This window comes from Crassostrea angulata, chromosome 4 (genome assembly GCF_025612915.1).
Source record: "Crassostrea angulata isolate pt1a10 chromosome 4, ASM2561291v2, whole genome shotgun sequence".
NCBI classification, from domain to species: Eukaryota; Metazoa; Mollusca; class Bivalvia; order Ostreida; family Ostreidae; genus Magallana; species Magallana angulata.
In genome coordinates this window covers 308,039-334,197 of record NC_069114.1, presented here as the reverse complement: position 1 = coordinate 334,197, position 26,159 = coordinate 308,039, and the positions used below count along the sequence as shown (strand labels likewise).

General features: G+C 32.9%; 3 protein-coding genes and 1 pseudogene across 9 annotated transcripts in view; 1 reads left to right on the top strand and 3 right to left on the bottom strand.

The window, feature by feature from the left end:
• The first annotated feature begins 170 nt into the window (after positions 1-170).
• LOC128179289 (M-phase inducer phosphatase-like) lies at positions 171-3,806 on the top strand. Its single transcript, XM_052846678.1, has 8 exons — positions 171-191; positions 1,234-1,398; positions 2,217-2,315; positions 2,542-2,709; positions 2,849-2,947; positions 3,135-3,268; positions 3,386-3,503; positions 3,624-3,806. Exons 1-8 carry the CDS (start codon positions 171-173, stop codon positions 3,756-3,758), a joined length of 939 nt encoding a protein of 312 aa, XP_052702638.1. The 3' UTR covers positions 3,759-3,806.
• An 830-nt stretch (positions 3,807-4,636) lies between these two features.
• LOC128180474 (uncharacterized) lies at positions 4,637-6,642 on the bottom strand (annotated as a pseudogene).
• Positions 6,643-8,732: 2,090 nt separating this feature from the next.
• On the bottom strand, positions 8,733-11,048 carry LOC128181789 (uncharacterized). The gene has a single exon (XM_052850318.1). It carries the CDS (start codon positions 10,991-10,993, stop codon positions 9,506-9,508), a length of 1,488 nt encoding a protein of 495 aa, XP_052706278.1. The 5' UTR covers positions 10,994-11,048; the 3' UTR covers positions 8,733-9,505.
• A 5,413-nt stretch (positions 11,049-16,461) lies between these two features.
• Positions 16,462-26,159, bottom strand: part of LOC128180599 (BTB/POZ domain-containing protein 16-like) — a 34,456-nt gene continuing 24,758 nt past the window's right edge. For 4 of the 7 annotated variants that reach the window (XM_052848721.1, XM_052848723.1, XM_052848722.1 and 1 more), the window contains 7 exons: positions 25,417-25,508; positions 21,690-21,772; positions 20,315-20,401; positions 19,620-19,697; positions 18,937-19,035; positions 18,387-18,575; positions 16,462-17,988 (listed from right to left, as the gene is read on the bottom strand). In XM_052848721.1, coding sequence (XP_052704681.1) covers positions 17,920-17,988; positions 18,387-18,575; positions 18,937-19,035; positions 19,620-19,697; positions 20,315-20,401; positions 21,690-21,772; positions 25,417-25,508 — 697 coding nt within the window. In that variant the 3' untranslated portion in view covers positions 16,462-17,919. The remainder of the gene's footprint in view (positions 17,989-18,386; positions 18,576-18,936; positions 19,036-19,619; positions 19,698-20,314; positions 20,402-21,689; positions 21,773-25,416; positions 25,509-26,159) is intronic. The other 3 variants (XM_052848727.1, XM_052848728.1, XM_052848726.1) reach the window with 2 other exon arrangements.

The following is a 26,159-nucleotide window of genomic DNA, read 5'->3' as shown; positions in this document are numbered from 1 at the left end:
CGGATATACTAAATCCTACGCATTTCAATAATTATTGCAAGTCATGATCAATACAAAATATTATGACCAGGACTACTGTACGATGAAAATATACATGTATGCGCGCCGAAATTTTCATTTAACACCAGGCCACAGAAATTAAATATTTTGCATTTTTTGATAATTATTTAATGCTAAATAAGTATACTAAGGTAAACACAACATGTATTATATATATAGACATAAGTTGTATTATGATAGAACTTTTTTGAAATTAAAAAAACATAAGATTAATGAATATATGATAGAAGGTTAAATCAATGTCTAAATTCGGATGGAATGTACTGTAAAACAACGGTATTGACGGGTATGATGCTTATCTCTAGAAATATACCTGAAAGGCAAGGTAATAATCGATTTTTAATATTTCACGACAGCCCTGGTGTTCAACAAGGTTGTCCATTCCCGCTATTCTCTTTCATACGTTGTCCGAGACATTGACATACCGCCTCAAGTGTCGAAACTTTCTACCGTTAGGCACAACTTGAATTTATTATCAGTTGATCTCCTTCAAAATATTGAGGAATATTTTTTTCTATAGAAACGAATTTAACAGTTTATGATTTTGAAAGAAATTGAAATACGCTCGTTGAAGTGTCAATTTTCTCACACAGATGAATAGATAAGGCGTGGTATAATCCACGGGTATATAAGTCAGTGAACCACTACTCATTGGTATTGTGTGTAAGTTACTGCTAGTGGATTCAACGAAGACGTCAGAAGAGGATTCTTGATTTAAAAATGTAATATATACCGGCCTTTGTCAGAACTGACTTGAAATTCTGAAGAGGGAATGAATAATTGGGGACTAGACTATGTTTCGTTGTTTTTCTTTTTCCTAAGAATAATTGATATAAAGGGTATAGTGGTAAAGTAGACAGTATGAAGGTGACACGTGGTATAATTTTATTGTTAAATCAAAATATGTCAGAAGGACAGTAGCGAGATCGGGTTTTGCTCTAGGTTTCTGTGTAATAATTACATTTTCTATGTTTACAGGTATAGAACAACAAGTACACCCGTGTCATCAAAAACCAAAGCAATGGAACAGGTAAATTCACGTGCATATAATTTTATAAATATATAAAAGATATAACATGCCCACACACCGCTTACCACCTGAAATTAAATATCATGAATTTTCAATTTTATTTGCACCATAGAAAGTTTTATTTTATTCTATTTGTGTTTCAGTCAGTGATGAAGGAGATGTCCCCCTTCCGGTTGGCACAACTTCCGTTTGACCTGGATGACCTCAGTCTCAGTCCCAATGACGTGTATCAACTAATGACCCCAAAACATGCCCCGAGACCCGCACTGCTGGACGAGGACTCCGGACTGGGGATGGACTCTTTCGATGTAAGTCAAAGCACGTGTAAAGAAATACACAAATATTGGAACATTTTGTGCAAAGTCACTCATAAACCATGACGCAAATAAACATAAACTTTGTATTGCTTACAAAGATGATTATGCATGCAACATAACATGTGGGCATTTGAAGAAGCAGTTCCTCATTAAATTAAATAACATTGAATTTAATTAGGTACAGTTACTTGTAGCTGAATAAATAACTTGTTATTGTGAATTGCGTATTTTGATATTCAAGAAAACAATATTCTTTATATAAACGTACAGGATCCCGAAATCAAGTTTCAAGAAAATTCATTTTTGCGAAATATATCAAATTAGATCGATTTGATTTATATTTACAATTGTAATGAAACACTTTTAGTGTTCTATAAATTGATAATAACAAAATCTATTTCCGATGTGATTATTTTTTATAGCGAGAAATAAAAATATTTTGAAGAAACGATGAAAACCTTTATGTGATTTAGATTTGATAACAAAATTGTCAAATTCCAATAATAACTAGCGTGGGGGTGGGTTGAGGATGAAATCGCGTGAAAAAAAATAGATAAAATATGACTTCATGCTAGATAAAAAGCAGCACCGCCCTTTAGTTAACTGTTTACAATCAAGGGATAAAATGGTCACTAACTCTACATGTATATCCCCTAAGTATTGCACCAATCGTAACCTAACACACTATTCCCCTCTATCCCCCACAGACAATACAAGAAGAAAACACAGATCAAGAATTGTTGTCAATTGACACCGAGACACAGTTAACAGACACGCCCTGTTCTAGAAGGTCTTTGTTTGGTTTCCAGAAACGCCAGCGACGAGACAGCAAAGGGTCGCCATTGACCAAGCGCCGGAAACACGTGACTCCCAGCCGGAAGCGCATTCAGAAATCTCTGTCTTTCGGGGTAAGTTAACTTTTCAGTGTATTTTTAAATAAAAGAACACGATCAACTAGTATACAGTATAGAATATTTCTAGTTTAACATCAACGCATTCTGCATTTATTTTTTGTATTTTTAAAAGTACAATATATAATTATGATAATTGCGCGTTATTTTCAAAAAATGCCTTCATATATGTTGTTAGTTACTTGTATCGCGAGAGATTAATTATCCCTTTATGTAAAACCAGGAATGCCCCACCCTGGAATCCCAGTCCACGGCTGAACAGAACGAGGTGGTAGAGTTTATAGAGCGGGTCTCACAGGAAGAGGACCTGGTTGGCGACGGAAGTACATCTCATTCTCTACCCACAATTCCAGGAAAACATGCCGATCTGAAGAGCATTACAACAGACACGGTACGTGTCATACAACTGTTATTCAACTAATACTTTGTTGCATTAAAAATGAGTTTGAATCAAAAGAGTGTATCATGATCTGGAACATATCTTCTGTTAAATGTGTAATTGTGTACACTGTTTCACGTTTGTCTTTCAGGTATCCAAGCTTCTGCGAGGAGACTATGATGACGTCATCGGGAGTTATCAGATCATAGACTGTCGGTATCCCTATGAGTACAAGGGGGGCCACGTTAAGGTATGTACTGCACTGTGAAGCGTCTCATTAAGTATTTGAAGTTACTCTCTTTGCCAATATCAACGAATTTAATTACAACTGACACTGGTTACAAAATGAGAAGTTTTTCTTGATTAAAACATAATGAAATTCTTTTCGAACACGTGTATAAAAAATAATATTCAACATTCAATTATGGTTATTTCAGGGCGCTGTAAATTTGTACAAAGAAATGGACGCAGAGACCATTCTTAACTTCAAGGAACGCCAAGAGGAGAGCGAAGGAAAGAGACACATACTGATCTTCTACTGCGAGTTCTCCTCCGAAAGAGGCCCTAAAATGTATGTATCTCACTGTCCTCAATAAAGCTAAACATTTCAAAAGTGAGTTCATGAAATAATATTTCAAGATAACACTTTGGAGTCCAATTTTTCACACCGCTTTTTTTAATGCTTTAGGTATAGAAACGTGAGAAAAGCCGACAGAGCCCGGAATCAAGACAACTATCCCAGACTCAACTATCCGGAAATGTACCTCATTCACAACGGATACAAGTGCTTCTTCGAGACACAGAAGGTAAATGTCACAATAACACGGAATCATAATTTAAACCCAAAAGAATTGCTTAACTTTAGATGTGAAGTGAATCAGTTGTCTTTAATGCGTTTTAATTCGAATTTTTTATTCATCTTGCAGACTATGTGCGAACCACAGAAATACAAACCAATGCTTCACAAGGAGCATGCGCAGGATCTACGTCACTTCCGTGCCAAATCAAAGTCCTTTACTGTTGGAGAGAAAAGGAAGAAAGCTAGTCGTCTCTCGTTTTGAAATATTTGTTTACCAGATGTTGATGTTTTCTAGAGTCTATTTATTGGAACCTCTGGGTTCTGTCGTTATTAATTTATTGTGTGATTGTGGCGACTGTTTGTTGTTGTGAATAAATGTGTGAGTGTTATTATTGTGATGATGGAAAGTAAAATAAACTTTTAATAATTCAAAAACTTGTTTAGTTCATTTGAGACGATATTGATCAGAGAGAGAGAGAGAGAGAGAGAGAGAGAGAGAGAGAGATAAGTAGTTGAAATATTGAAATATACCGGGTATCTCAGATTGAATAAAACTCACAAAAGTTAATTTGACGGAAATAGTAACGTTATTACTATCTTGCATATCATAATGCATACTTATTTTATAATATATAGTATATATTCTAACTGCCATACGAAATAATGGTCCTAGGCAATATCTAAAAGAAACCAATGAATTATTTTAATTTTTCAAACTACTTGATTTGCGTACATGTAATACGGTGTTATGTTTACAATACTAACAAAATTTAGTCTGTTTTTTCTTTATAACAATTAATAAGTTAAATATAGTTAAATGAAAAATGCCCCGCCCCCTAATTACTGTATATTCCTTATAAAACGCGAAAATCAATATTCGCGTTAAACAGCGAGAAGCAATCTTCGAGGATTCAAAAATGTCGCTTTTTTTGCTAAGAAAATCTAAAACTATATAAAATGATAAAAAAACCTCGCGAATTAAAGTTCTCACGATTTAATACTAAACAGCGAAATCACAGAATTAATTAAGTATAATAATAACTTACAGGAAGAATGTTATTTTCCCTCTTTATCTTAATTCTTTATCTTAATTCTAACAAAAAGTAAACACAAACAAAATGTATTTTTCTTATTTCGATTTATTCCTATACACCGAAAACTAACTTAAACTTACTTAGGACGGTGCTTTACACTATCGCGATCCGGTAAACTCGTGGTCACGCGAACACCGCGAGGACAATACCGCGACGATGTATCGCGCAGAGGGTAAAAGCATCATCATAGGGTCGCGGGAAAATACGGGTTTGCTTCGGCTATAGTGTTTAAATGTATTATCAATACCGTATTACAAAAGTCAAAAGTAAATTATGAATTTTTATGAATAAATAATGACACACAAGTACTAACTCTAAAACTAAACAACCAAAAAACATATGATATGGATGTATAATGCTGTACATAGATCTAAGGTTATGAACAGTTAAAAAAATGATAGAAATATTCAGCATTTGTTGCAGACTACGTCACCTTTCGTTTCATGCATTATTCCTCTAATACAATGTTGAGTTTTCAGTTGTTAGTTGAATGGTGACATTTTATTTCATTCACTTTAACGTATTTCACAACATCCTAGCAGGATCATATATACCATAATTCCAAGTGTTTTTGCAGTAGTTAAACACTTTGACAAGACCATAGAGGTCACTCACTCACAGTTTAGATTTATACAAAGAAATGGACCATGGATGTATTACTTCATTCTCTGTCAGTAGGTATTTAATAAACTCTCCATCAGGACTCAAAAGATGAAGATGACTGTTAGCGAAGTCACAAACAATGATATTACAGTGTGAGTCACACTACATCAGTTTGTTTAAATCCACATGCCTGGTTAAGTCCCTGGTATAGTGACTTCAGAGATCCAAAGGAGGATAGAATCACCAGTTCACCAGAAGCTATATCTGTCCTGTTCACGACACAGATGTCAGTGTTACCGTTCTGTTTGACTCTGTATGGTATAGTAAACAGCCTGGTCTGGCCGTCCTCCTGGTACTCGTACTCACGGATGACGTCACCGGTCAGTGTCATGTGTCTGACAAGACTTCTGTTGTGCGAGTCCATTTCACATCTATTTGAATCACCATCGGTCAATGTGACCAGCAGCCCACCTTCTGTAGATTGGCAGATTCCCTCTGGTTTTAGAGGAACTGTGCTGAAATTCGCAGATACTGAGTCTGAAGGGGACAAACGGACAATAGATTTGTTTTTATATTGAGTGACATACACATCACCATTGTCTATTACACATACATCACTGACAGATATATTGATTTTTTCCAACCCCATTCTCTTTATAAAGTTTAACAATGTAACCCGAAACCGAATTTCCAACAAAACATGCATCATCATCATCGATTGCCTCCATGAATGATGTGCAACTATTGCAATGTTGAAATGAATTTGTCTCAGTAAAAGTAATGTCATAGAAACCAAAGGCGTGTCCCATCATAGAAAGAACACACCCCTCACTGATGTCCACTTTTCTGTATCTTAGCAAATGTGTAATGTTCTCTAAATCATTGTCCCTGTAAGTAATGAGCCTTGTTAGGTCTCTGAGGTTGTCTATAAACTATAGTCAGACACTGTACTGTGTTTTTCTTCCAGGAACTTCATGAGATCCGTGATTTTTTCTCTTTTCTTTTCTAGGTCTAATTTTTTCCAATTACCTCAGCATTTTTTTCCTTCAATTGCTCTCTCAGTTTGGTTTCAAATATCTTCTTGATTTCATAAGGTTTTGACACAACCGCATCAAAATGTTGTTGAAGCTGAAATACCGCAGCTTCACAACGTTTTTTGCTATCCTCCACTCGCTTGGATTCTTTCTGTATCTCCTCATATATCTCTTTCACATCTTTCTCCTGTATCTTACTCAGAGTCATCTTGAGCTCTCTTCTCTTTAGGATTCCCGCTGTGAATATAGTTTTCCAGTTGTGGTCCTTGTGGTCTGATTTGGCACATTGCGAACAGAAAAACTAATCACAGTCCTCACATGTTATGTTTATAATCAAACTGTGTTTCTTACACATTGGTATGTGTTCTTGAGCACACACTAATTCAAGCGGGTATGTGGGATCACTTGTCGCCATGTTTCTGTATCAGTATATACCTACTAATGACCTACATTTCAGTGTCATATTTCATACAGATAGATAACACACAATTGACTTTGATAGGGGTGCTACAGGTTGGTTAAACATTGAAATAAATATTTCATTTTTTGCACTACACTCTATTTTTCTATATTAGACACCATAGATATGTTTAAGAAAGCAAAGACCATAACATCAACTGTTTTAAAAATCAAAACGTTTTATTTTTAGAATGCTTAAATTTTAGAAAACTAATGATATGTTACTGTAAAAAAAAACCTGTACAGACTTTTAAAGCACAAATGTAATATATAAGGAAAGATACTACCTTCAGTAGTTAAAATGGGTTAAGTGACTGTGTGTATGAATGAAAAAATAACAATAGCAAACTGTTAACCATCTCAAAAAATCCACAAAACAAAATACAAATTCAAAACAGCGCAACACGGACCTCTAAAAATCTAAAAAACAGAGGTAGGATCAGATGCCATGGAGGAGTAAGCATCTGCTGACCAGTCATATCCGCCATGTGCTCTTTGTCGTATCGGGGGAAAACGGAAAAGGCCGAAGACAATTATATCAGAGGGTTTGATTAGATAAAGCGGAAGATCTTAACCTGTGTCAGTGTCACATTTTCCATTTTAGTCTTACTTGTGACTTAATAGTAACTAATAAAGACAAAAAATCCCCCCAAAACAGCCTAACAGTATATTTGGCTTTCATTGCAGTACAGAACGAAAAGAAAGAATTTCACCTACGTATACTTATACGAAATTGATATCTGGTACATTCTTTGTTCAAAGTTCAAAAGTTCAAAAACACTGAAAATGTTGTTAAAACCGATCTGTACTAGTTGTTGACACTTACCTTGCATTAACTGCAGTACTAATCATGTAAAATAAGTTTTCAAAAATGTTATACTCAAATGGGTATACATGTAATAAACAAGACTTTATGGATTTACTAATATTATGCAAACACAAGATCTCGAGATTTGCAATGTTGATTGATTTATGTCCAACGAACTGATAGAAACCACTCGGCTATTCAACAAAATTCATAAAACATGTCAAAAATAGGAGTTTTTTGACCAAGATTTTATCGTTTTTTTGTTTAACTTCGATAATTTTTTATGAACCCCAAAGTTGTTGGCAAAACGTAGTTACTACGAGATGTCAAAAAATTTTACGTATGAAAAAGTTAAAGGTAAACAATCAAAAAATAACATTTGAGCAAAGTAACATCAAATTGTGAAGAAAAACATATATATTATAATTATAACTGGATACTTTCAGATAAAAGGTTTTGTAACTTTTTGAATCTGTCATACCACTTAAAGCTATGTGTAAGATTATTCAAAAACCATGTAGCCTACTAATACATAGTTTAATATGAAATATTTCTTGCATGAATGATCTCTATCACATATTTTAACTAAATATGTGATAAAAATAGCATGTCATACGCATACAATAAATTAAGCATATCTTATACGATATACCCCATAACATAGCATTTTAAAGTATTTTAAAGCTCATGTCATATCTTTAGATTCTTGATTTCATGGTTGTACTTTTAAAAATATGTGTTTGAATTGCAGATAAGTGTTAAACTTTGATTTTTATTTTCAATTTTTTACCTCATCTGTTAGGGAGGTGTTAGACTGTTTAGCTCTCATAGCATAGCATTGGGTCTATCATTCATATTTTTGTGGTAGCATAGCATGAATATTTTATTCCATTGCATAAAAATTTCATAGTACATCATCAAAACATCATATTATTAAAACACCACATCAAAGCACATCATAGAATTGCAAAAATATACGTATGAAATGGCCTGAACGTCACACTGTTGATGTGTGGGAATTATTCTTCTGTTTATTTATAAAACCTTTTTTCTGCAATTATAAATCAAAAAAGAAACTGAATAAATTTATTTCTCAAAGAAAAACTTATCAATATATTATGAAGTGTCGTGCATGGGTTTAAGGAAGTTGCCATAAAGAGGAAGGAAAGCCAAACACATACTTTCTTTATATATATTTAATAAAGTAGTAAACTTGTCACATGTAGTCATGTTTTTTTTAAAAATAAACTACATAATTAAGCATATATGCACGTTTGAAGTAAGAGAAATCGTATTTACTGGATGCTAACATCATATTTTGACGGTACATAATCTTTTCCACTTTGGTTTACATATAACCCTATGCAATGTACACAGTTTTCTTAATAAAACGCTTCATTGTGCCTTTCTGTTACTCAAATAATCAACTAAAGAAAATTGATAGTGTTTAGGTTCACACGTGTATGCAATTCCTATGAAATAAATGACGGCTGCTAATCTCCTATTAATCTAAGTTGAAAATAGCCTCGAGTAAATTTCTATTCCAAGTCATGTTTTTCGCTAACAAAATAAGTATGTTACAATTGTGATCGGGTGTTTGAATAATTTCTCTAAAGTTGGAGCGGTCTCAAGTCGATATTGTTTCAAATTTTCAAGAACTTGTCTTCTAGAGCATAAATATGTTGATGAAACAAACCGGGAAAGATGAAGTGACGTCATAGATTAAAGTTCAATGGCAGCTCCCAAAAAATTTAAATTAAGCGATCGATTTTCATGATTTATTCATTGTTCCGAGGGGCTTAATGAAAATAAATACGATTTACAATTATAGTACACATAATTAATTGATTTATTGTACAACATGTTATTAGTTTCCTCTCCCTTTAATATAATACATGTAATATAAGTTTTAACGGTTGCCAGCTACGTTAACGTTTGTCTAATTTTGTCCATTAGTAATGCAATGTGGTTAATACAGGTTTTAGTTCAATCAGATATGCGATTCTAAGTTTTATAGTTTACTATAGTACTGAAACACTTTGAGAAGTCCAAATGCATTACCCATCCACAGTGTGGATTTATACAAAGACATGGAACATGGACATGTTACTTCATTCTCTGTCAGTAGGTACCTCATGAACTCCGCATCAGGACTCAGGAGATGGACCTGGCTGTTTGAATAATCACTTATAATGATGTTAAAGTGGGAGTCACACACTACATCAGATGGATCGAATTGAGACTCCTGGTTTTCACCTCGATATACTGACTTGATGGATCCTGAAGCAGATAGAATTACCAGTTCACCCCCACACATACTTATCTTGTTCATTACACAAATATCAGTGTTACCGTTCTGTTTGATTCTGGTTGGTTCATTAAACAGCCTGGTCTGACCGTCCTCCTGGTACTCGTACTCACGGATGACGTCACCGGTCAGTGTCACGTGTCTAGCCAGACGACGGTTGTGTGAATCCACTTGACCTCGTTCTGACTCAGCATCTGTCAGTGTGACCAGCAGACCTCCTGCTGTTGATTGACAGATTCCTGTTGGTACTAGAGAAGTTGTATTGAATACTGTAGAGACTGAGCCTGATGGGGCAAGACGGACAATTGATTTGTTCCTATGGTCAGTGGCATACAAATCACCATTGTCTGTTATACAAACATCATTTATATCGATGTTGATTTTTTCCTTCTTCTTATTTCTGATGTTAATTCGTTCAAGATAATTTGACTTAACATCACGCAAAACACATGTATCTCTACTAATTGCCTCTAACACAGAAACACACTCCTCTCCATATTGATATGAATCTGTCTCAGTTACAGTGATGTCATCCAAATCAAACATTTGTCCCATAATTGACTCTAGTGATTCTGAACTAACGCCTCCACTTCTGTATCTCACGGAATAATCCTTTTTTTCAAAATCACACTTCGTGTTTGACCTCAGGTTTGTTAAGTCTCTGAGGTTGTCTATCAAACTATAATCAGACATGTTGTTGTGTTCTTCCTCCAGGAACTTCACAAGATCCTTAATTTTTTCACTTTGCTTCTCTAAGTCTTTTTGTTTCTCTATCACTTCTGCATTTTTTCTCATCAATTTTTCCCTAAATTCAATTTCAAAACTCTTCCTGATTTCATCGAGTTTTGACATAATCGCATCAAAATGTACCTGGAGCTTAAAGACCTCAGAATCACAACATTTCTGGTTATCCTCCATTTGCTTTGATGCTTTCTTTATCTTTTCATCAATCTCTTTCACATCTTCTTCTTTAACTCTACTTAGAGTTTCCTTTAGCTCTCGTCTCCTTAGACTTCCTGCTGTGGGTATCGTTTTCCAGTCGTGATCCTTGTGGTCTGTTTTGGCACATTGTGAACAAATAAACTCATCGCAGTCCTCACATGTTATATCTATATTCAAATCGTGTGTCTCACACATTGGGATGTGTGCTTGAGCAGATCCTAGTGGGTATTCGGGAGCTCTTGTCGCCATGTTTCTGTTTTAGTATACATCTATTTTTGACCCATGTTTGAGTTTTGTAGAGACGTCATGCAGGTACATACTTGTGCAAAATATACCGGTAAAAGGCATGCTAAAGGTTTGCACAAAAGTGAATATTTAAGTGATATTTATTTCCAATCGTTTTTTTTTTATAATACATCATAGAACTGTTGCATGGAGTATAAACATAACGCAAGTTGTTCGATCAATCAGGACTACATTATCGTTTTAATGCCTTGGAAAACTGATGTCACAGTACTGTATAAAACTGCGAAGACTTTTAGAACACTTCTGTAATTTGAAATGAGACTATTTTCAGTAGGACCAATAAATTTTAAAAAATGGGTTGCGTGTGTGTATTTAAGATAACATACTTTTACCTGGTAAAGCGATTGCTTATCATAAGATGTTTTTGGTTTCGATTTAATAGAGAAGTAGATCTTTACTTTAATCCGGACCTTTACTCATTTTTTGTTTTTTTTTTGTCTAATTATTATTAAAAAGACACACCAAAACACACATAACAAATTATATGAGAGCATATAGGTACATCTTCTCCCTCAGTTACTCACTAGTAATTGTATTTTATTTTTTTAAAAATTCCAATATGTTAAGGAGGAAAATTGTACCTCAATGCGCTCAATTCTCGAATCCAAATCATTCAAAAATTTAATTGGTTTTCCATTATAAATGATTGTTGTTTACCTAGCGTGGATTAATTTTGTATGACGTTTCATAACGTTACTCACTTGACTGATGAATAAACTATAAAACTGAACAATGTTGTCACGTGATAATTCTAATCAATGTATTGACAGGCATATCGCTCTATTGTACTAGGGCCCATCCATTATTTTCATCTTCATTAGAAAAGAACAAATTGCAACAAACAAAGATGCTTTTCAGCTGCAATATTTTTTAAGAACAACGAAAATGCTTTTATCCTCAAATAAATAATGTGTCAAAACTATGGCAACTGTTTGAAAGCCTTCGTTTCTAAAATTTCAGCGTCAATTGTAGAATTATAGGGAAGATACATACCTTGGTTTGAGTCATGTTTTTGTTTACATGAATTAATTACATTTAGTTTAAGATTCTTAAACTTGGTATTTCTTATTCAGCATTTAAAATATAAACAAATTAAAGTATGACATCAGCTCTTTGACAAACATACATGTAGTATTGTGCTCAAAGCTCTGTATCTTGCTTAAAACTCGAAACTTGACTCTTAGATAAGTCAGTAAATAATTGAAAATTGTAAACAATTAATAAAAAAAAATGCACCAAAACAAAGAAAGAGCACAATTTATTTTTCATCATATATATACTTTAATATTTCTAGCAGTGAAAATAATCTCCGTTTAGACTGAAAATGCTGAGCATCTTAACAAATCACGTTGCATTATTCAACCATTACGTAGAGGTTGTACCGAATTATGAATCAAATGAATAGTACAAATGAATTGTATTTTAATATATGTTGTTAGTGTTATCAGATTATGCTCATTTTGCGCAGGTAAACAATCAGATGTCTTTGTTTGATTTGATACGTAAATATTTTAAAATACAAGCGATAGTTCCCCTCAAGTTCAAAGAATAATTAACGAAAATGAAACTAAAATCAAAACAAGCTAAAACCACCGTCACAAGTGAACATGTCAACGCATTGAAATATTAAACCTAAATTTACTTCACAAAATCGGCACAAATACATTATGCAAGTTTCTTATATTCTCTTCGCACGTAAACTGTAAAGGTGTTGCACAACAAGCAAATTCATCTTTGTCATTTTTCGTTCGTCGAACATGGCTGCTTGGTTTTCGATGGGATGGTGTAAAGTCCGGGACATATGTCGAATTTACACTTTTGGGGAAGGAAAATTGGCAATTTTTAACTTATTAGTGTTTTATATGAAGCACAAATGATACAATCGACTAAACTTAATGATGCTTTTTGATATCTGATTAATGGTTTTTTGATTAACAATAACTGAAAAATAATTTCGACGGGAAATAGGCAATTGGGACAGCGCGGGACATATGGCCCGGACTACTTTTACATTGTCCCATTTCGCCTCTACGAAATACCGAACCCGAAGTTATAAACTGATCGATCCCCATTCTTTCTTTATTATTATTTTCGCAAATTACTCAAATTTGAAACAGAATTAGCCCATGACTTTTGCAATTTATATTTTACTTTCCATAAGGATTATTTTTGCTAAATAACGTTGAATTTGACTCAGTAGTTTTTGAGAAAAATTTAAAAAAATGCACCCCTTTTCTACAGTTTCGAGGTTTTCTCCGCTTTGAATAAAGATCGGTCTTTCATTTCTGCAGTTTATATTTGTCGTACCATAAGGATGCTTCGTGCCAAATTTAGTTGGAAGTGGCCAGGTGGGTATAGTCCACTAATGTATTTTCCATAGGCGGTAATGTTAACGTTATGATTCATAGCTCCGGCCCTAATTTTCGTTCAGCAACGAGGGACCTCTTGAATGAAAGCTCATCAAATTGTCTCTTTCCTGTTAAAATTTCGTGGTTTGAGGTCAGATTCGTTTTCCGGCAAAATGCGTCTGTATTGAAAAACTCTGAAAATGAAAGTAAAAGTAGGGAATTTCTCAGTTTTGGAAAACAATTTCAATTCATTTCTTCAAATGATAACTCAATTTTGACATTTGTTTTTAAAATTGAAAATCCTCTTTTCTGACATGTATCAAGCATTCTGATTTAAAATGTTCCAATAAATGTATATACACTCTGAAAGTATAGGGACTAATTTGCTTAATGGCACTACTTTGTTGTCCTACCGATTCTAAAAATAGTTAGAGGGATATACCCAGGTGGTTTAGAGAAGAAGTTCAAAATGTAAAAGTTTACAGACGGATGGACGGACGGATGGACGACGACCAAAATGTGATCAGAAAAGCTCCCTTGAGCTCTCAGCTCAGGTGAGCTAAAAAAGGAATTTCATTTAATATTTTTTGGTATTCAATGAAAAAAACCACAAAATAAACCAAAAAGTTAAAAATAAAGATATATTTATTACATTTATACACTTGTTGACACTTACATTATGTAATATATTCATAGCATTTACTGTTTTCTACACCTATTCAGTGTTATGGTTATCGTTAAGGAATCACTCGTTGAGAATTAAGAGATGATCAAATACGTTCGTGAGATACCAAATCAGATACAATAAAGTAATGTAATAACATGTAATTATATGCCGATTGCTTATTTATTTTTAGTCGCTGCTGTTAAACTGGTTCACAACTGTTGACACATTGTATAAGTACCTTGTTAAATAATGTTATAATATGTAATCACTTTCCTGTTTCTCATTTCCTTGTGTTCATTGTAGTGGAACTGCTTTACATCTGGTGAGACACCCCATTAATACCTTGTAAAATAATGCTCAATAATTGTGTAAACATTTAACCCTCATATGATTCAAATAGATACTTTGTAATGTTTTTTAAAAGTTTATTTCAACAATTAAATAGAGTTTTTTAAATCTTTTTTATTATTTATTATTGAAGCTATTATACTATTTCACATGTATGGTGTAAAGAAATAACAAATATACTATTTGTAAAATAGTTATATTGGAGAGAACGAATGAAAAAGAAAGAAGGACAGAAGGCAATAAAATCAAGTACAGCATACATAAAACAACCATGTAAATTTATACCTATCATCATAGTCGTAATGTATATAAGGCTCATCGGCACCATAACTGGCTAATATATATGCTACGGACTCACAACTCACAAACTGTTTCTAATCTCTTCCATATTCTTATTATTTGCATTTTTTGACAGCTTTAATTTCAATACACTGTATATTTTGTTGCTCAAGAAAATATCGCCAGAACTAAAAGTATATTGATAATGAAGTATGAGTAAGTGCGTGTACTTTGCGTGGTTATAACTCCATTGTAATGTCACGTGATATGTACGTCCTTGACAACACCGTGCTGTCGTCACTGTCAGAATCTGTTAATGAAGGGATAGTTTAGCTTCAACCACAGTCAGTCAGCACATCTTAATTAAAGTGATTTCACAGTTTAGACATACATGTACAGTGATTCCAACATTAAACCAGTTTAATCTGATGAATGTCAAGTACTATTCCTGTGAATTATTTTGTTTCCAGTTCCACCATCTGTGAATTCTTTATAACAATATAATAAATAGAGATGTATTTAAATCAGAATATTTCTTCATTCAATTTCCTTTCGATAAAATCAAATACAAATGCATTTTGATTAAAATTTTTAAGCACATCCAACGGTTTATTTATGGCACGGACAAAATATATATTTTATTTCTAAACAATAATTATTTTCGTTAAAAAAGTTGTGACGCTAACAATTCTAAATTTTAGACCGTTTACTCAGCCACCCCAACCACTGATAAGCATATTCTGTAAGGCTATCATCTCTGATCCCACCGGTAGAGCGTTCTAATCATCCTCATACTTTATTTATTAACAAGATATCTGTGAGACAATTTTCACTAAAATTACCTGATGTGAATGTACAAAATAAGCAAAGTCAACATTTCCCACGAAGTTGACGTACGATTGGTATAAAAAGAAATCCCAAAAAAGAGTGTGTTAAAATTTCAAGCATCTGCAATTGTTTGAGAATTCGGGCTAAAAATAAACAGTTGTTGTTTAACAGGAAGTTGTCTTTCGATTGGTATAAAAATAGATACCAACATAATGCCTAAATAAAGAGTGTTAAAATGTCAAGCACCTGCATTGAAGATATGTTGAGAAAAATGCGACATATTTTTTTTTTATGGACTGACAAGACGGACGGGCAGATAGACATACAAGGGTGAAACTGTCAACTTCCTTTTGCTTCGGAGTGGGGGTATTATAATTGAACACATGCAAAGCTACTAGCTATAAGTTTAATTTGAATGCCCTCTGTATACTTTTAAATTTTCATCCCGTTTCTTTCTGACAAACACAGTGGTAATTAAAAGCAATATCCTAAGCATATAGGTTGATATATAAGCATTCCTTTAAGTATTTTCACGACAAATGACCTTTCAGATCTTCAGAAAAAATATTTAGGATTTGTGTTCTATTTATATCTCAAATCTCAACTTTGAACCCCTGCAGAACCTCTTCGTGACTCCTAGGGTCATTATTTAAACAAATTTAATTCTATAATAATAATTTAGATATTACAGGTTAATTGTTTTGTAAAATACCTTATCCTATTTTAACTCTTTTTCTAGTATTCCCTATTTAAAGAGGGTCTCACTCTTCAACCGAAAGTTCATTCCCCCAAAGTTACTTTCTGCCAAGTTTGGTTGAAAATAGCCAAGTGGTTCTGCTGAAGATAAAAATAGGAAAAAAGGACAGCGACGACGACAGCCATCAAAGTTTGATGCTTACTTAAGCCTTTGGCTAAGTGAGGTAATACATAAATGACAGTGATCATACAATTTGTAATTTATTCACAACAAACATATAGCTTTTAAGTAAAATACACAACAAAATGGCCACTTAAACAAGTATCACAGATAATCGGAAATTCAAAACGTCCTGAATTTTATATATTAATGATAATTTGTTCACTGATCAATCCCAGCCATTGCTTCAGTTTTATTTTCAAACTAAAACATAATGTAGAAAACAACATGTATCCGCAATCGTCAAAACCAATGTAACAGATTCTGTGGCTACATGCTTGAAACAGATTAATTGATCTGGGAAATGTAGGCAATAAGGAAATTCATGCATGGTAAAAGCACTATTCATATAAGTTATAACTTTAATATGATAAATTCCACAAACTGTAATAGAAATTGAGAGGAAAGATTAACACTTGACTGATAACAATCTGGGATTTCGTGTATAGAATACTGTGCAGATTATAATAACAAATATAAACTCTGAATAACAGACTCCCACCTTACTCAGTATCACAAAATCAAGGGAAAGTGAAATACAAAAAAAGAAAATAAAACAATAAACGCCAGCACGTGCTACCTTAAGTGTAGAAGTGTTAACACAGCACTGAATGAAGGCGTGTAGGCTGACGACGTCCATCGCCTGACACAAGTAACAAATGACAATTAACAATGGTGACGACAAGAAAGATGTCATCGTTCTAACAGACATCAGAGAAGCCTTGGTTTTAGATAAGCAGTGAGTTATTTAATATACGTATATAATGTACAAGGCAATCCAACAGCAGTATAACATATATATGTAGAAATAGAGCTCTGTAATACAGATATATAATTGGCACATGATTAAAAAAATATACATAGGCAAAATATTCTCTAATACAAGGATCAAATGTAACAATTATTTTTTTTCGTTTCAAAGAAATTGATGTAAATTTACCCTAAAAAGCACTTGGGCACTAATGCTGGAAGTATTAAATTCACCATTTATACATATAGTATTACCTGAGAAAAGTACTCAAAAGCAAACCTACAAAATGTTTGAACCAAGAAGTCGACTTAGTTATTGTAATGCTTGTACATTTCAGTATAATGAACACTTTTCACCAGAAAATCAAGAAAAAATTAATGCATTTAACAACACAACAACAAAGCAACATTGACAACAATAAAGAACAATAAACAGATATCACAGTATACAATGGCACACTAAGAGCTGTAACAATGAACAACAATATACCTATTAAGTCAGGTGAATGACCTTTAAATATGCATCATATAAGAGTACACGCTTCACGCAAGTCAAAGAGTTGTTTCCCATCAAAACCAGAGTATTCAAACAACACAACAGAGGCTAATGTAGACGGGTGCAAGCTTGAGCAAACTTTGGATGATATCAGAAATATATTCAATTCGGAATTTTATTTTCTTTGTGTTATTGTGTTTAGGGGTTAATATAAAGATTTTCAGACTGGTGTTCTTCTCAGGATGATGGAAACATCACAGCAAAGGTGGCATACACCGGGCTGTCCAACTTCTCCATTTTCAGGCACTGTCAAAAAAGAATGAAGAAGTACAGTTAGATTCCTTTTTAAAAGAATTTATCCTTACGTTTGAAAATTATGAAAAAAATATATCTCTTATATTCATAAGTGATTTTTTTATTAAAATTACTGAACATGATTTGTTAAATATTAGTATCATTCATTGATTGACACATATTTCAAACTCTACAGTGGGTTACTTGCAAACAAAACAATTTTTAAACATTCTTTTAAAACAACTAGTGATAGTCGTATAAAATAATAAGATCCATCTTTGAACAAAGTTTTTTTCAGAAATGATACTTTATCGACCCTCCCCCCCCCCCCAAAAAAAAATACTCGATGTTGCATTCCAGCTTATATATAATTTTAAATTGAACTATAGCTACAAAGTGCGACGCCTTACCTCCGATCGGCTAGTTTTATCTCCCAGTCCAAACTTCTGGCTGACGATGCCAGTGGTCTTGTAGGAGTTATCTCCCTTCTGGTACTGCTGTACAGTGATACAGTAGCGAACTTCTCGGTCCGGACGCATGGAGAACGTGTGGCGTTCACATTGACGGAAGCTCAGGATCGGATCACCAGGCTTCAGACGCTACAAAAAAAATCAAATAGAAATGGTTCGCCGTTATCAGCTTTTAGCAAAATAATACTTAATAATCAGGATTAAATCGTGTAGTCCTAACCGCTGAATTGGATAAAAATTATATATTATATTTAAAACAACCAGAGCATACATAGAAACATTGAAAAATAGATATACAGATTTGAATCATATTTATGTTTCTTATATTGATGTACAAAATACATGCTTGATTATTCACCTGATAGAACAATTTTTCGCTAAAACTTATTCTAATAAAAAATAATCTTTTTTTAACTGATATTAAAATGTTTTTCATTCCTAGATTACTTAATACATATTCAAATTAACGTCTTCATATAAATAGTTTTACCTGCATGTAAAAAGCAACATGTCCAGCACTACTTCTTACAGCCTTCAGCTCAAAATGGAAGCCGTGAAGGGAGAGAACTTCGGAGTGGTAGTGGGGCTCCTATATCATTGCAGACAAGCAGGTGAAAATGTTAACTTCAAACAGCTTTCTTAACATTAAAAATCTTTCACAGTTTTCTACTTGTGTATATGACAAGGCCTTCTTCTTCATAATAAACTTAAACATTTATTAAATTTTCTCTGCTTTGACTTTTTTTTGCGAGTAGATTTTTGAGATGGTTGACATTTTTTATTGTCATTTTTCATCATAATTCAAAACAGAGTTAAACTTGACCATCATGTTGACTTTTGTTAGTGCTCGATAGTAAAATCTTTTTCGTTTGCAGAATGAAAGTGTGAGTAACTATACAGATTAGGCTTAAACTGCATTAACAGTACTGTGTAATCATTTTTTATTCGTGGGGGTCAATGTTCGTGGGTACCCAAAGTGTTCTTGGTTCGTGAGGACGTAATTTTGTTGGTAATAAGTTCTATTTTGTAAATTTTGTAAATTTATATTAAACATGTGCCTGCATATACGTTCGTGGGGATGTAAATTCGTGGGCAAGGGTTACCCACGAAATACACGAACATCGGTCCCCCACGGACATGATTCCACAGTATTCGTGGTTAGCAAATTCTTACGTCATCGACGATGAAGCCCTGTCGCACGGAGTAAGCGTTGAAGTTTCTGAGCGAGCCCATGTCTCCGCCACCCTGAAGCTGTAAAAGTCACACACAATCTCACCAGCCCACACCGCAGCATTACACAACAGTTAATTACTAATTAATCTACTAAAGTATGGGATGTTTGGAAGGTTTTTATTTTAAAGGTGTAATTTTGAGAAAAAAAATCTGATATCGATTGCAAGGAAGACCAATATCACCGCTAGCATTCCATCAAAAACCCCATACTATGCATAACTTGATCATAAATTTTTGTTAAAATAACCATTTATTTCCCAGCTGATTATGTATTCAAACATTTGTTACTTTTCATCATCCAGGTTTAAAGTTGTTATTTCTTAGCATTATGAATTTTTTTGACATTTTTTAAACAAATGTCTAGAATACAAAAACAGAAACAACCACCTAAATGTACTGATGGAAAATTATTCTTGTGGATAAAAAGGTAAATTTACGACATTGTTTTGAAAAATTTCATTCCACTGTAAAGTCATCTTTTAATATGGATGCAGCTATATTCATAATATTTTTCCATCAGCACAAATTCATAATACCACTATGAGCAAAAACTTCACCTATACCATTAACATCACTATAAACTAACCCGTTGTACAGAAGGGTAAATATGGACTAGAATCCCTAAGGCAACTTACATAACTGTCCAGTACAAAGCCCTGCCGCTTGGCCAAATTTTTAAATTGGTCTACATTTGACCTTGAACTATCCCCGCCATTTTGAAGCTCAAAAAGATTAAAGTAAAATCTATAACACTAAGTTACAAATTAGCAATTTGTTTTAATCGGAGTAAAATCGATAATAATATCTAACAAATTAACTAACTCATGCAAACGTATTACATTTAGCGTGTACGATATTTTACAAAAATATTTCATATAACTCAATGCAACTTGGATTTGAATCATCATTTCAGAATTCATATTTTCTTATGAATATATGGATGACATAACGCTATGTATTTGTTTTAGCGGTATCCGCTTTTCGCTAAAAAGATAAAAAAAAATCATAACTAAATGCAATGCGTTTACATTATAAACACACACTAATTTGTTTAATAAACAACAATACAACTGAGTGATTCAACCATTTGTTTGTTTCATACTTGTTTATCATTTGTTTGTATCGTATTTATTTCCATTAAATAAAGTTTATATCCAAACGTCCTTTCTTAATATTATTGTTCTCTAAACCAACCTAAATTATCTACTATTATTGCTCTTTACATCAACGCAAATTGTCTTAATATTATTGTTATTTATACCTACTAGGATCTTGTTTCTTTTTTAATAAATCAAAATATTCACACGACAATGTGAATGATTGACAAAGGCTTGAACCTGTTTATAGCAATTTGTTATATATGTTGATGATCTATAACATTGATGTGTAAATTGTAGATTTCTAATTAAAGCTCGGAATTAAAATCACAAGGAACAAATCTCACATATTTTAACATCTCGCCTTTATTTTTCTGTAAAATCATAATAAAAATTAGGATCTCACGATATTTCATAGAGAATAGAAAATCCATTAATCAAGTACTTGGGTAAAATACGAATCTACAGTAGTGCAAGTCTGGTATGGCTTGGTCCTTATAGTTTCGAATTCCTTATTACTAAGATTTCTTTATTTTCTTACATTTTGAAATAAAAAATTGAATGTTAAGGTGTTGGACTTTGCCTCATTTCATTAAAATTTCAAGAAATTTCTTTTAATTAGATTTCTTTGACAAAATTTATGGTTTTAGTTCTTCTCAATCGTCTTCTTAAATGGTTATTAACAAAAAACGGTTAAGATTCTAATTTCTAATAATTTTCCATCTATTATCGAGATTTCGAGGATTGTAGGGTTTTTCTCTCTATAGATGAGATTTCTCTATAGGACTATCCAATCTACAGTGAAAATATCAAAGGTCTTCCTAACCTTATGAGTTAGAGTTTGTTAATTGTTCTCTAAAGTTACAATTCCTATACTTTCTCCAATTACCAAATACACTAAAAATATACATACTGCGTGGTAGTGTTGAGAAAGAAGATCAATCAATTGTGACGGGGGCAAGATATTCATCATCTGCATATCCTGGATATGGTTGGCTGAAAATCAAATTACATATAGTGAATATGATATGGTGAAAAATGAAAAAACTAATAGATACCAATATTATAATAATACACGTACACAAGGTCTGGTACAATGATATATTATCATATCTTTAAAATTACACATATAATGCTGTAAAAAAAATAACAACAGCGCAGCTCATATATGTTTTTAAAATAGAAAAGAAACAAAACTTTATGGAAATCATTACAAAATCCTGAGGCCGATGGTTAATGTCTCTAATTTTGTTGAACAGTTCTTTTTTCTTTGTTCTCCTTTTATATTAATATATAACTCTGCACTAAGGTTTCCTGTTTATTTCGATTATAAACATCTCCAAAGGAATCATGATATGAACAAATAGAATCTACTTTTTTATGTAAACATTAGGATATTGCACGTTTTCTTTGATTTTTTTTTTTTGTTTCTTTTTGAGAAGATTTTGAACCTTCTCTTTTATAATTCGTTCTCTGAAATTGTCTTCCTTTGAAGGAGAGGCTGGACACTGAAACAAAAGACCTTTAAAGGATGTTTCATGTACAAATTTTGGTTGAAGTTGGCTAAGTGTAAACATGTAAAAATAAGTTTACAGATGAACGAACACACAGAAAAAACAAAATTACACCAAACAAAATGTGATCTTAAAGCTCATATGAGCTTTGAATCAATAAGTCAGGTGAGCTAAAGATGAAATGAAATGCTACACATTAAACAATGATAAAAGAACAAACTGCAGTTTGTTTTTTATAACTAAATCAAAATAATGGATTTCTGACCTTGATTTAAAGATTTTAAATGATAAACAAGTTTGATAAATATACATGTTTTAATTGTTGTTATGGATAAGATAAATGAAGACAAATAGATCGGCTAGTAGAACGTTTTACCTTAATTGACCCTGTCAATGAAAAGCAATGGAGAAAAAATTGTTTACAAACTAAAGTTTCATTGCAACATATCTCAAAGAAACGTCATTCTGAGTGTAAAAAAAAACAAATATAGACTTTTTTATTATAATTATAAAATTTATAAAATAGTTACAAACAGGTACATATTCATTTCATTCATAATCAAAGTGTAAGCGAAAACTGGATTCGATGATTGATAGCCTGTTCATTGTTTTATTTCTCATCCAGATTTAAATTAAGAAGTATCATCAGATATCAGAATGCAGGAAAAGTTGTTTTGGATTTCAAAAATATTATATTTTTTATTTACTCATCTCGATAGAATATCTAAAGAAACTCTATCAATTTTACAACATGTGTGGAAATAAACTATAGTATATCTAATGAAATAAAAGAATAAATGTTATTTGAATTTTTGTGCAATATATCAATAAATGGTGACAAGTAATAAAGATTCTATTCCATGCAATACATTTTGTTTCCAATGCATATATAATATACTGAAGAAATATAAGCTGTCTAAAAAAATTGAAAGTAAATATTGTACATTACAAAAGTTTGAAAAATTGTAAAAAAAATAGGAAATCAGATGAAAGTCCTTTATAACAGCAAATTGCTGTTTAGATAAATAAGGCTTTATGGCATGTGGTGATAACGAACAGCATTGAAAATCAAAAGTCCAAAGGAAAAATACAGAGCAGAGCAAATGCAGACCTCTAATTTACATATGAATAATTCATTTTGATCAGCAAATAATAATAGTTTTGTTTTCTTTCCATTTATGTCTTTCTTTTTTTATTTTTTTATCATTTTTTACAAACAAACATGCACCAACAAAGTAAAATCAAAATGTCAATGATTCACTTGCTACAAACTGTCAAGGTGGACTTGAAAATGATATACACATGACCCCCCCCCCCCCCCCCAAAAAAAATATTGTCGATTCTTCGGTCGACTAAATAGTACGGAATTTGGATGTGGTCTGCCTAACAACAGAGCTAAACCTTTAAAATGTTTTACCTTACAGAAAAGTCAAATGATTAAATGATTAAGGTGCCTGTAAGAAAATATAGAAAATAGTTCAGATCTTTAAAATTTGCCATGCATTTTGACACAGAATGAAAATTGTGAGCAAACCTTGTCATTTTTTGTCCGATATTGCTCTGTCTAAAGAAAAAAAAGGTTTTCTACTTTTAAGAAAGGGACAAAATTGTTGGTCAAACATTCAACCGATGATAATGAAATAACGAAATGAACAAAATTTATTTTTGAAAATTGGCAACAATTAAAATTGTAGATATGTTTTCGAAAAACTAATATAAGACTTTAAAAATTCATAATTATGATTGTAGATACTGTAAGTAATTAACATTCCCTTACACAAAGAGAAATTTCTGTCAGGAAAAAATGATTTCGTGTACCTAATGCAGACAGATGGTTTGTTGCAACAAGTTTCTTTTTGTGCAGTGACTTAGACACATATAAATTGTAAGCAAGACTACAGAGTCTTACCTAAACATCTATCGACGGGAAAAAACAGACTGAGATGTTTAACGTGAATTTACGAATACAACATATTTCATCTAATCTTAAATCAATTCATAATTTATTTTATATAAAAGAAAAAAGATCATTTAATATATATTGTACATGTATATATGCATATGATGGTTCAAGTGATGTATGATACAGGCACGTAGCATCGGGGGGGGGGGGGGGGGGGGGGGGGGCAGGGGGGGCCTGCCCCCCCCCCCCCCCCCCCCACTTTTTCTCGCAGCCACAAATTTTTTAAAATTTACATATAAAAAAATGAATTATAACGGGAGTTGGCCCCCCCACTTTTTTGGAAGTAAGTAAAAAATTGATATGAAAATAAGGAAAGAAGGAGTCAAATTGAAGTGTCCCCCCCCCCCCCCCCACCCCCGGATTAGGAATTTCCTGATTTTGATGGAAACAAAATTTTGGTAGGGAAATTTTTTTTTTTGGAAGTATAGTTTAGTCCCCCCCCCCCCCCCCCACGGATTAGGATTTTGAAGATTTTTGGAAACTTTAAATTTCCTTTTTATTCTTTTTTTTTGTTTGCTTGTCAAGATTTTTTGGATGGGTCTGGCCCCCCCCCCCCCCCCCACTTTCGAAAACGATGCTACGTGCCTGTGATAAAGTATGATATGAGGGTATTTCTATGGATAGTCAGGGAAATGTACATTACAATGACACAGACAACACCTTCACACTCTTAGCAGCAACAACCTGATATAAGGAAAATAAATTTAACAATTTTTTGCGAAACCTATTTTCAATTCACTTTCTGACAAAATCGTACATAAACCAATGGCAAAAAAGTGGATAATTGACGGACATGATAATAACAGAATAAGCAACTGTCATTTTACGACTTCGTTAGGAGCTTTCAACTTATTTTTATATTCGGATTAGGATTATTTCAATCAACGTTTTTAGATATTTATTTTACTTTTGATCTTGATCAGTGACCACATCGGAAAAAGATCTATATGATATATATCTTTTGTTCAAAATATGCAGTTTAACATAATAAAATATTCTGTTTTTTTAAATCTTGTGTCATAAGAAAAAAATTTTGTTTAGCTTTATCGTGAACATTCTATGTAAAGGTCTAATGAATAACAGTAATAAAATTGTTTTTCTTTGGTCCTTTAAATATATCCTATAACTAAATACAATACTGTATATACAAAAGAACCACTTACTGTCGGTGATACCGGTCAGACGGACCGCCGAGAACAAAGGGGCATAACACTGTCCCTCATCCTTCTCAACCAGAGCACAGTTCTTTGGAAGACTGAAAGACAATGTCAAATCTGAAGAATCCTTACATGTATCAAATTCAAAGGACGGTCTTTCTCGTAATAAAAATCAAAGTACTGAAGTACTGACCGGAGTTGATTTTATCGATTATCATTTATTCAAAATCAACGATATGTGATTTTGCATGGCAAGATTAAGTATCAGTAATCGAAATGTTTCTAAGAAATTGTATGGATCCAGGCAAGATTGAACTATTGTCTTGTTCAACCAAACGCTCGGCCGTCTCCGTTTATCTCCGACAAGCAAGAAAGACTCTGTTTTGTCGGATATTAACGGATCGAGACAGCCAAGCGTCTGGTTGAACGAGACTACATTGAACTCTAGCGTAGGAATACATACGACTTTAAAAAATATCTAAACTGTTTGTACAATTTAAAATCTTACTATTTTCATGGTATTAATAAATATGTTTCCTTGAAAAACAATGCTTCAGAATACATAGCGAATTTATCGATTATTTTCAAGAACTAACTGTTGTCAGCGGTATTAATTTGTGCTTAGGTCCAAACACTGTTTCACTTTCGCTTTGCCCGAGTAAGTGCATAGGAGAGTTGATTTTAATTAAAATCAACTCCCAAAAATATAAACTTTTGAGTTTATCATAAGAAACTTTGACTATGGATTA

Excerpts from the sequence above, each read along its gene's own strand:
- LOC128179289 (XM_052846678.1), top strand. The coding sequence starts at position 171 with ATGCTAAATAAGTATACTAAG. Across the intron at positions 1,399-2,216 it reads TGGGGATGGACTCTTTCGAT|AAACGCCAGCGACGAGACAG; the intron begins GTAAGTCAAAGC and ends TTTGGTTTCCAG. Across the intron at positions 2,710-2,848 it reads AGAGCATTACAACAGACACG|GTATCCAAGCTTCTGCGAGG; the intron begins GTACGTGTCATA and ends TTTGTCTTTCAG.
- LOC128181789 (XM_052850318.1), bottom strand. The coding sequence starts at position 10,993 with ATGGCGACAAGAGCTCCCGAATACCCACTAGGATCTGCTCAAGCACAC.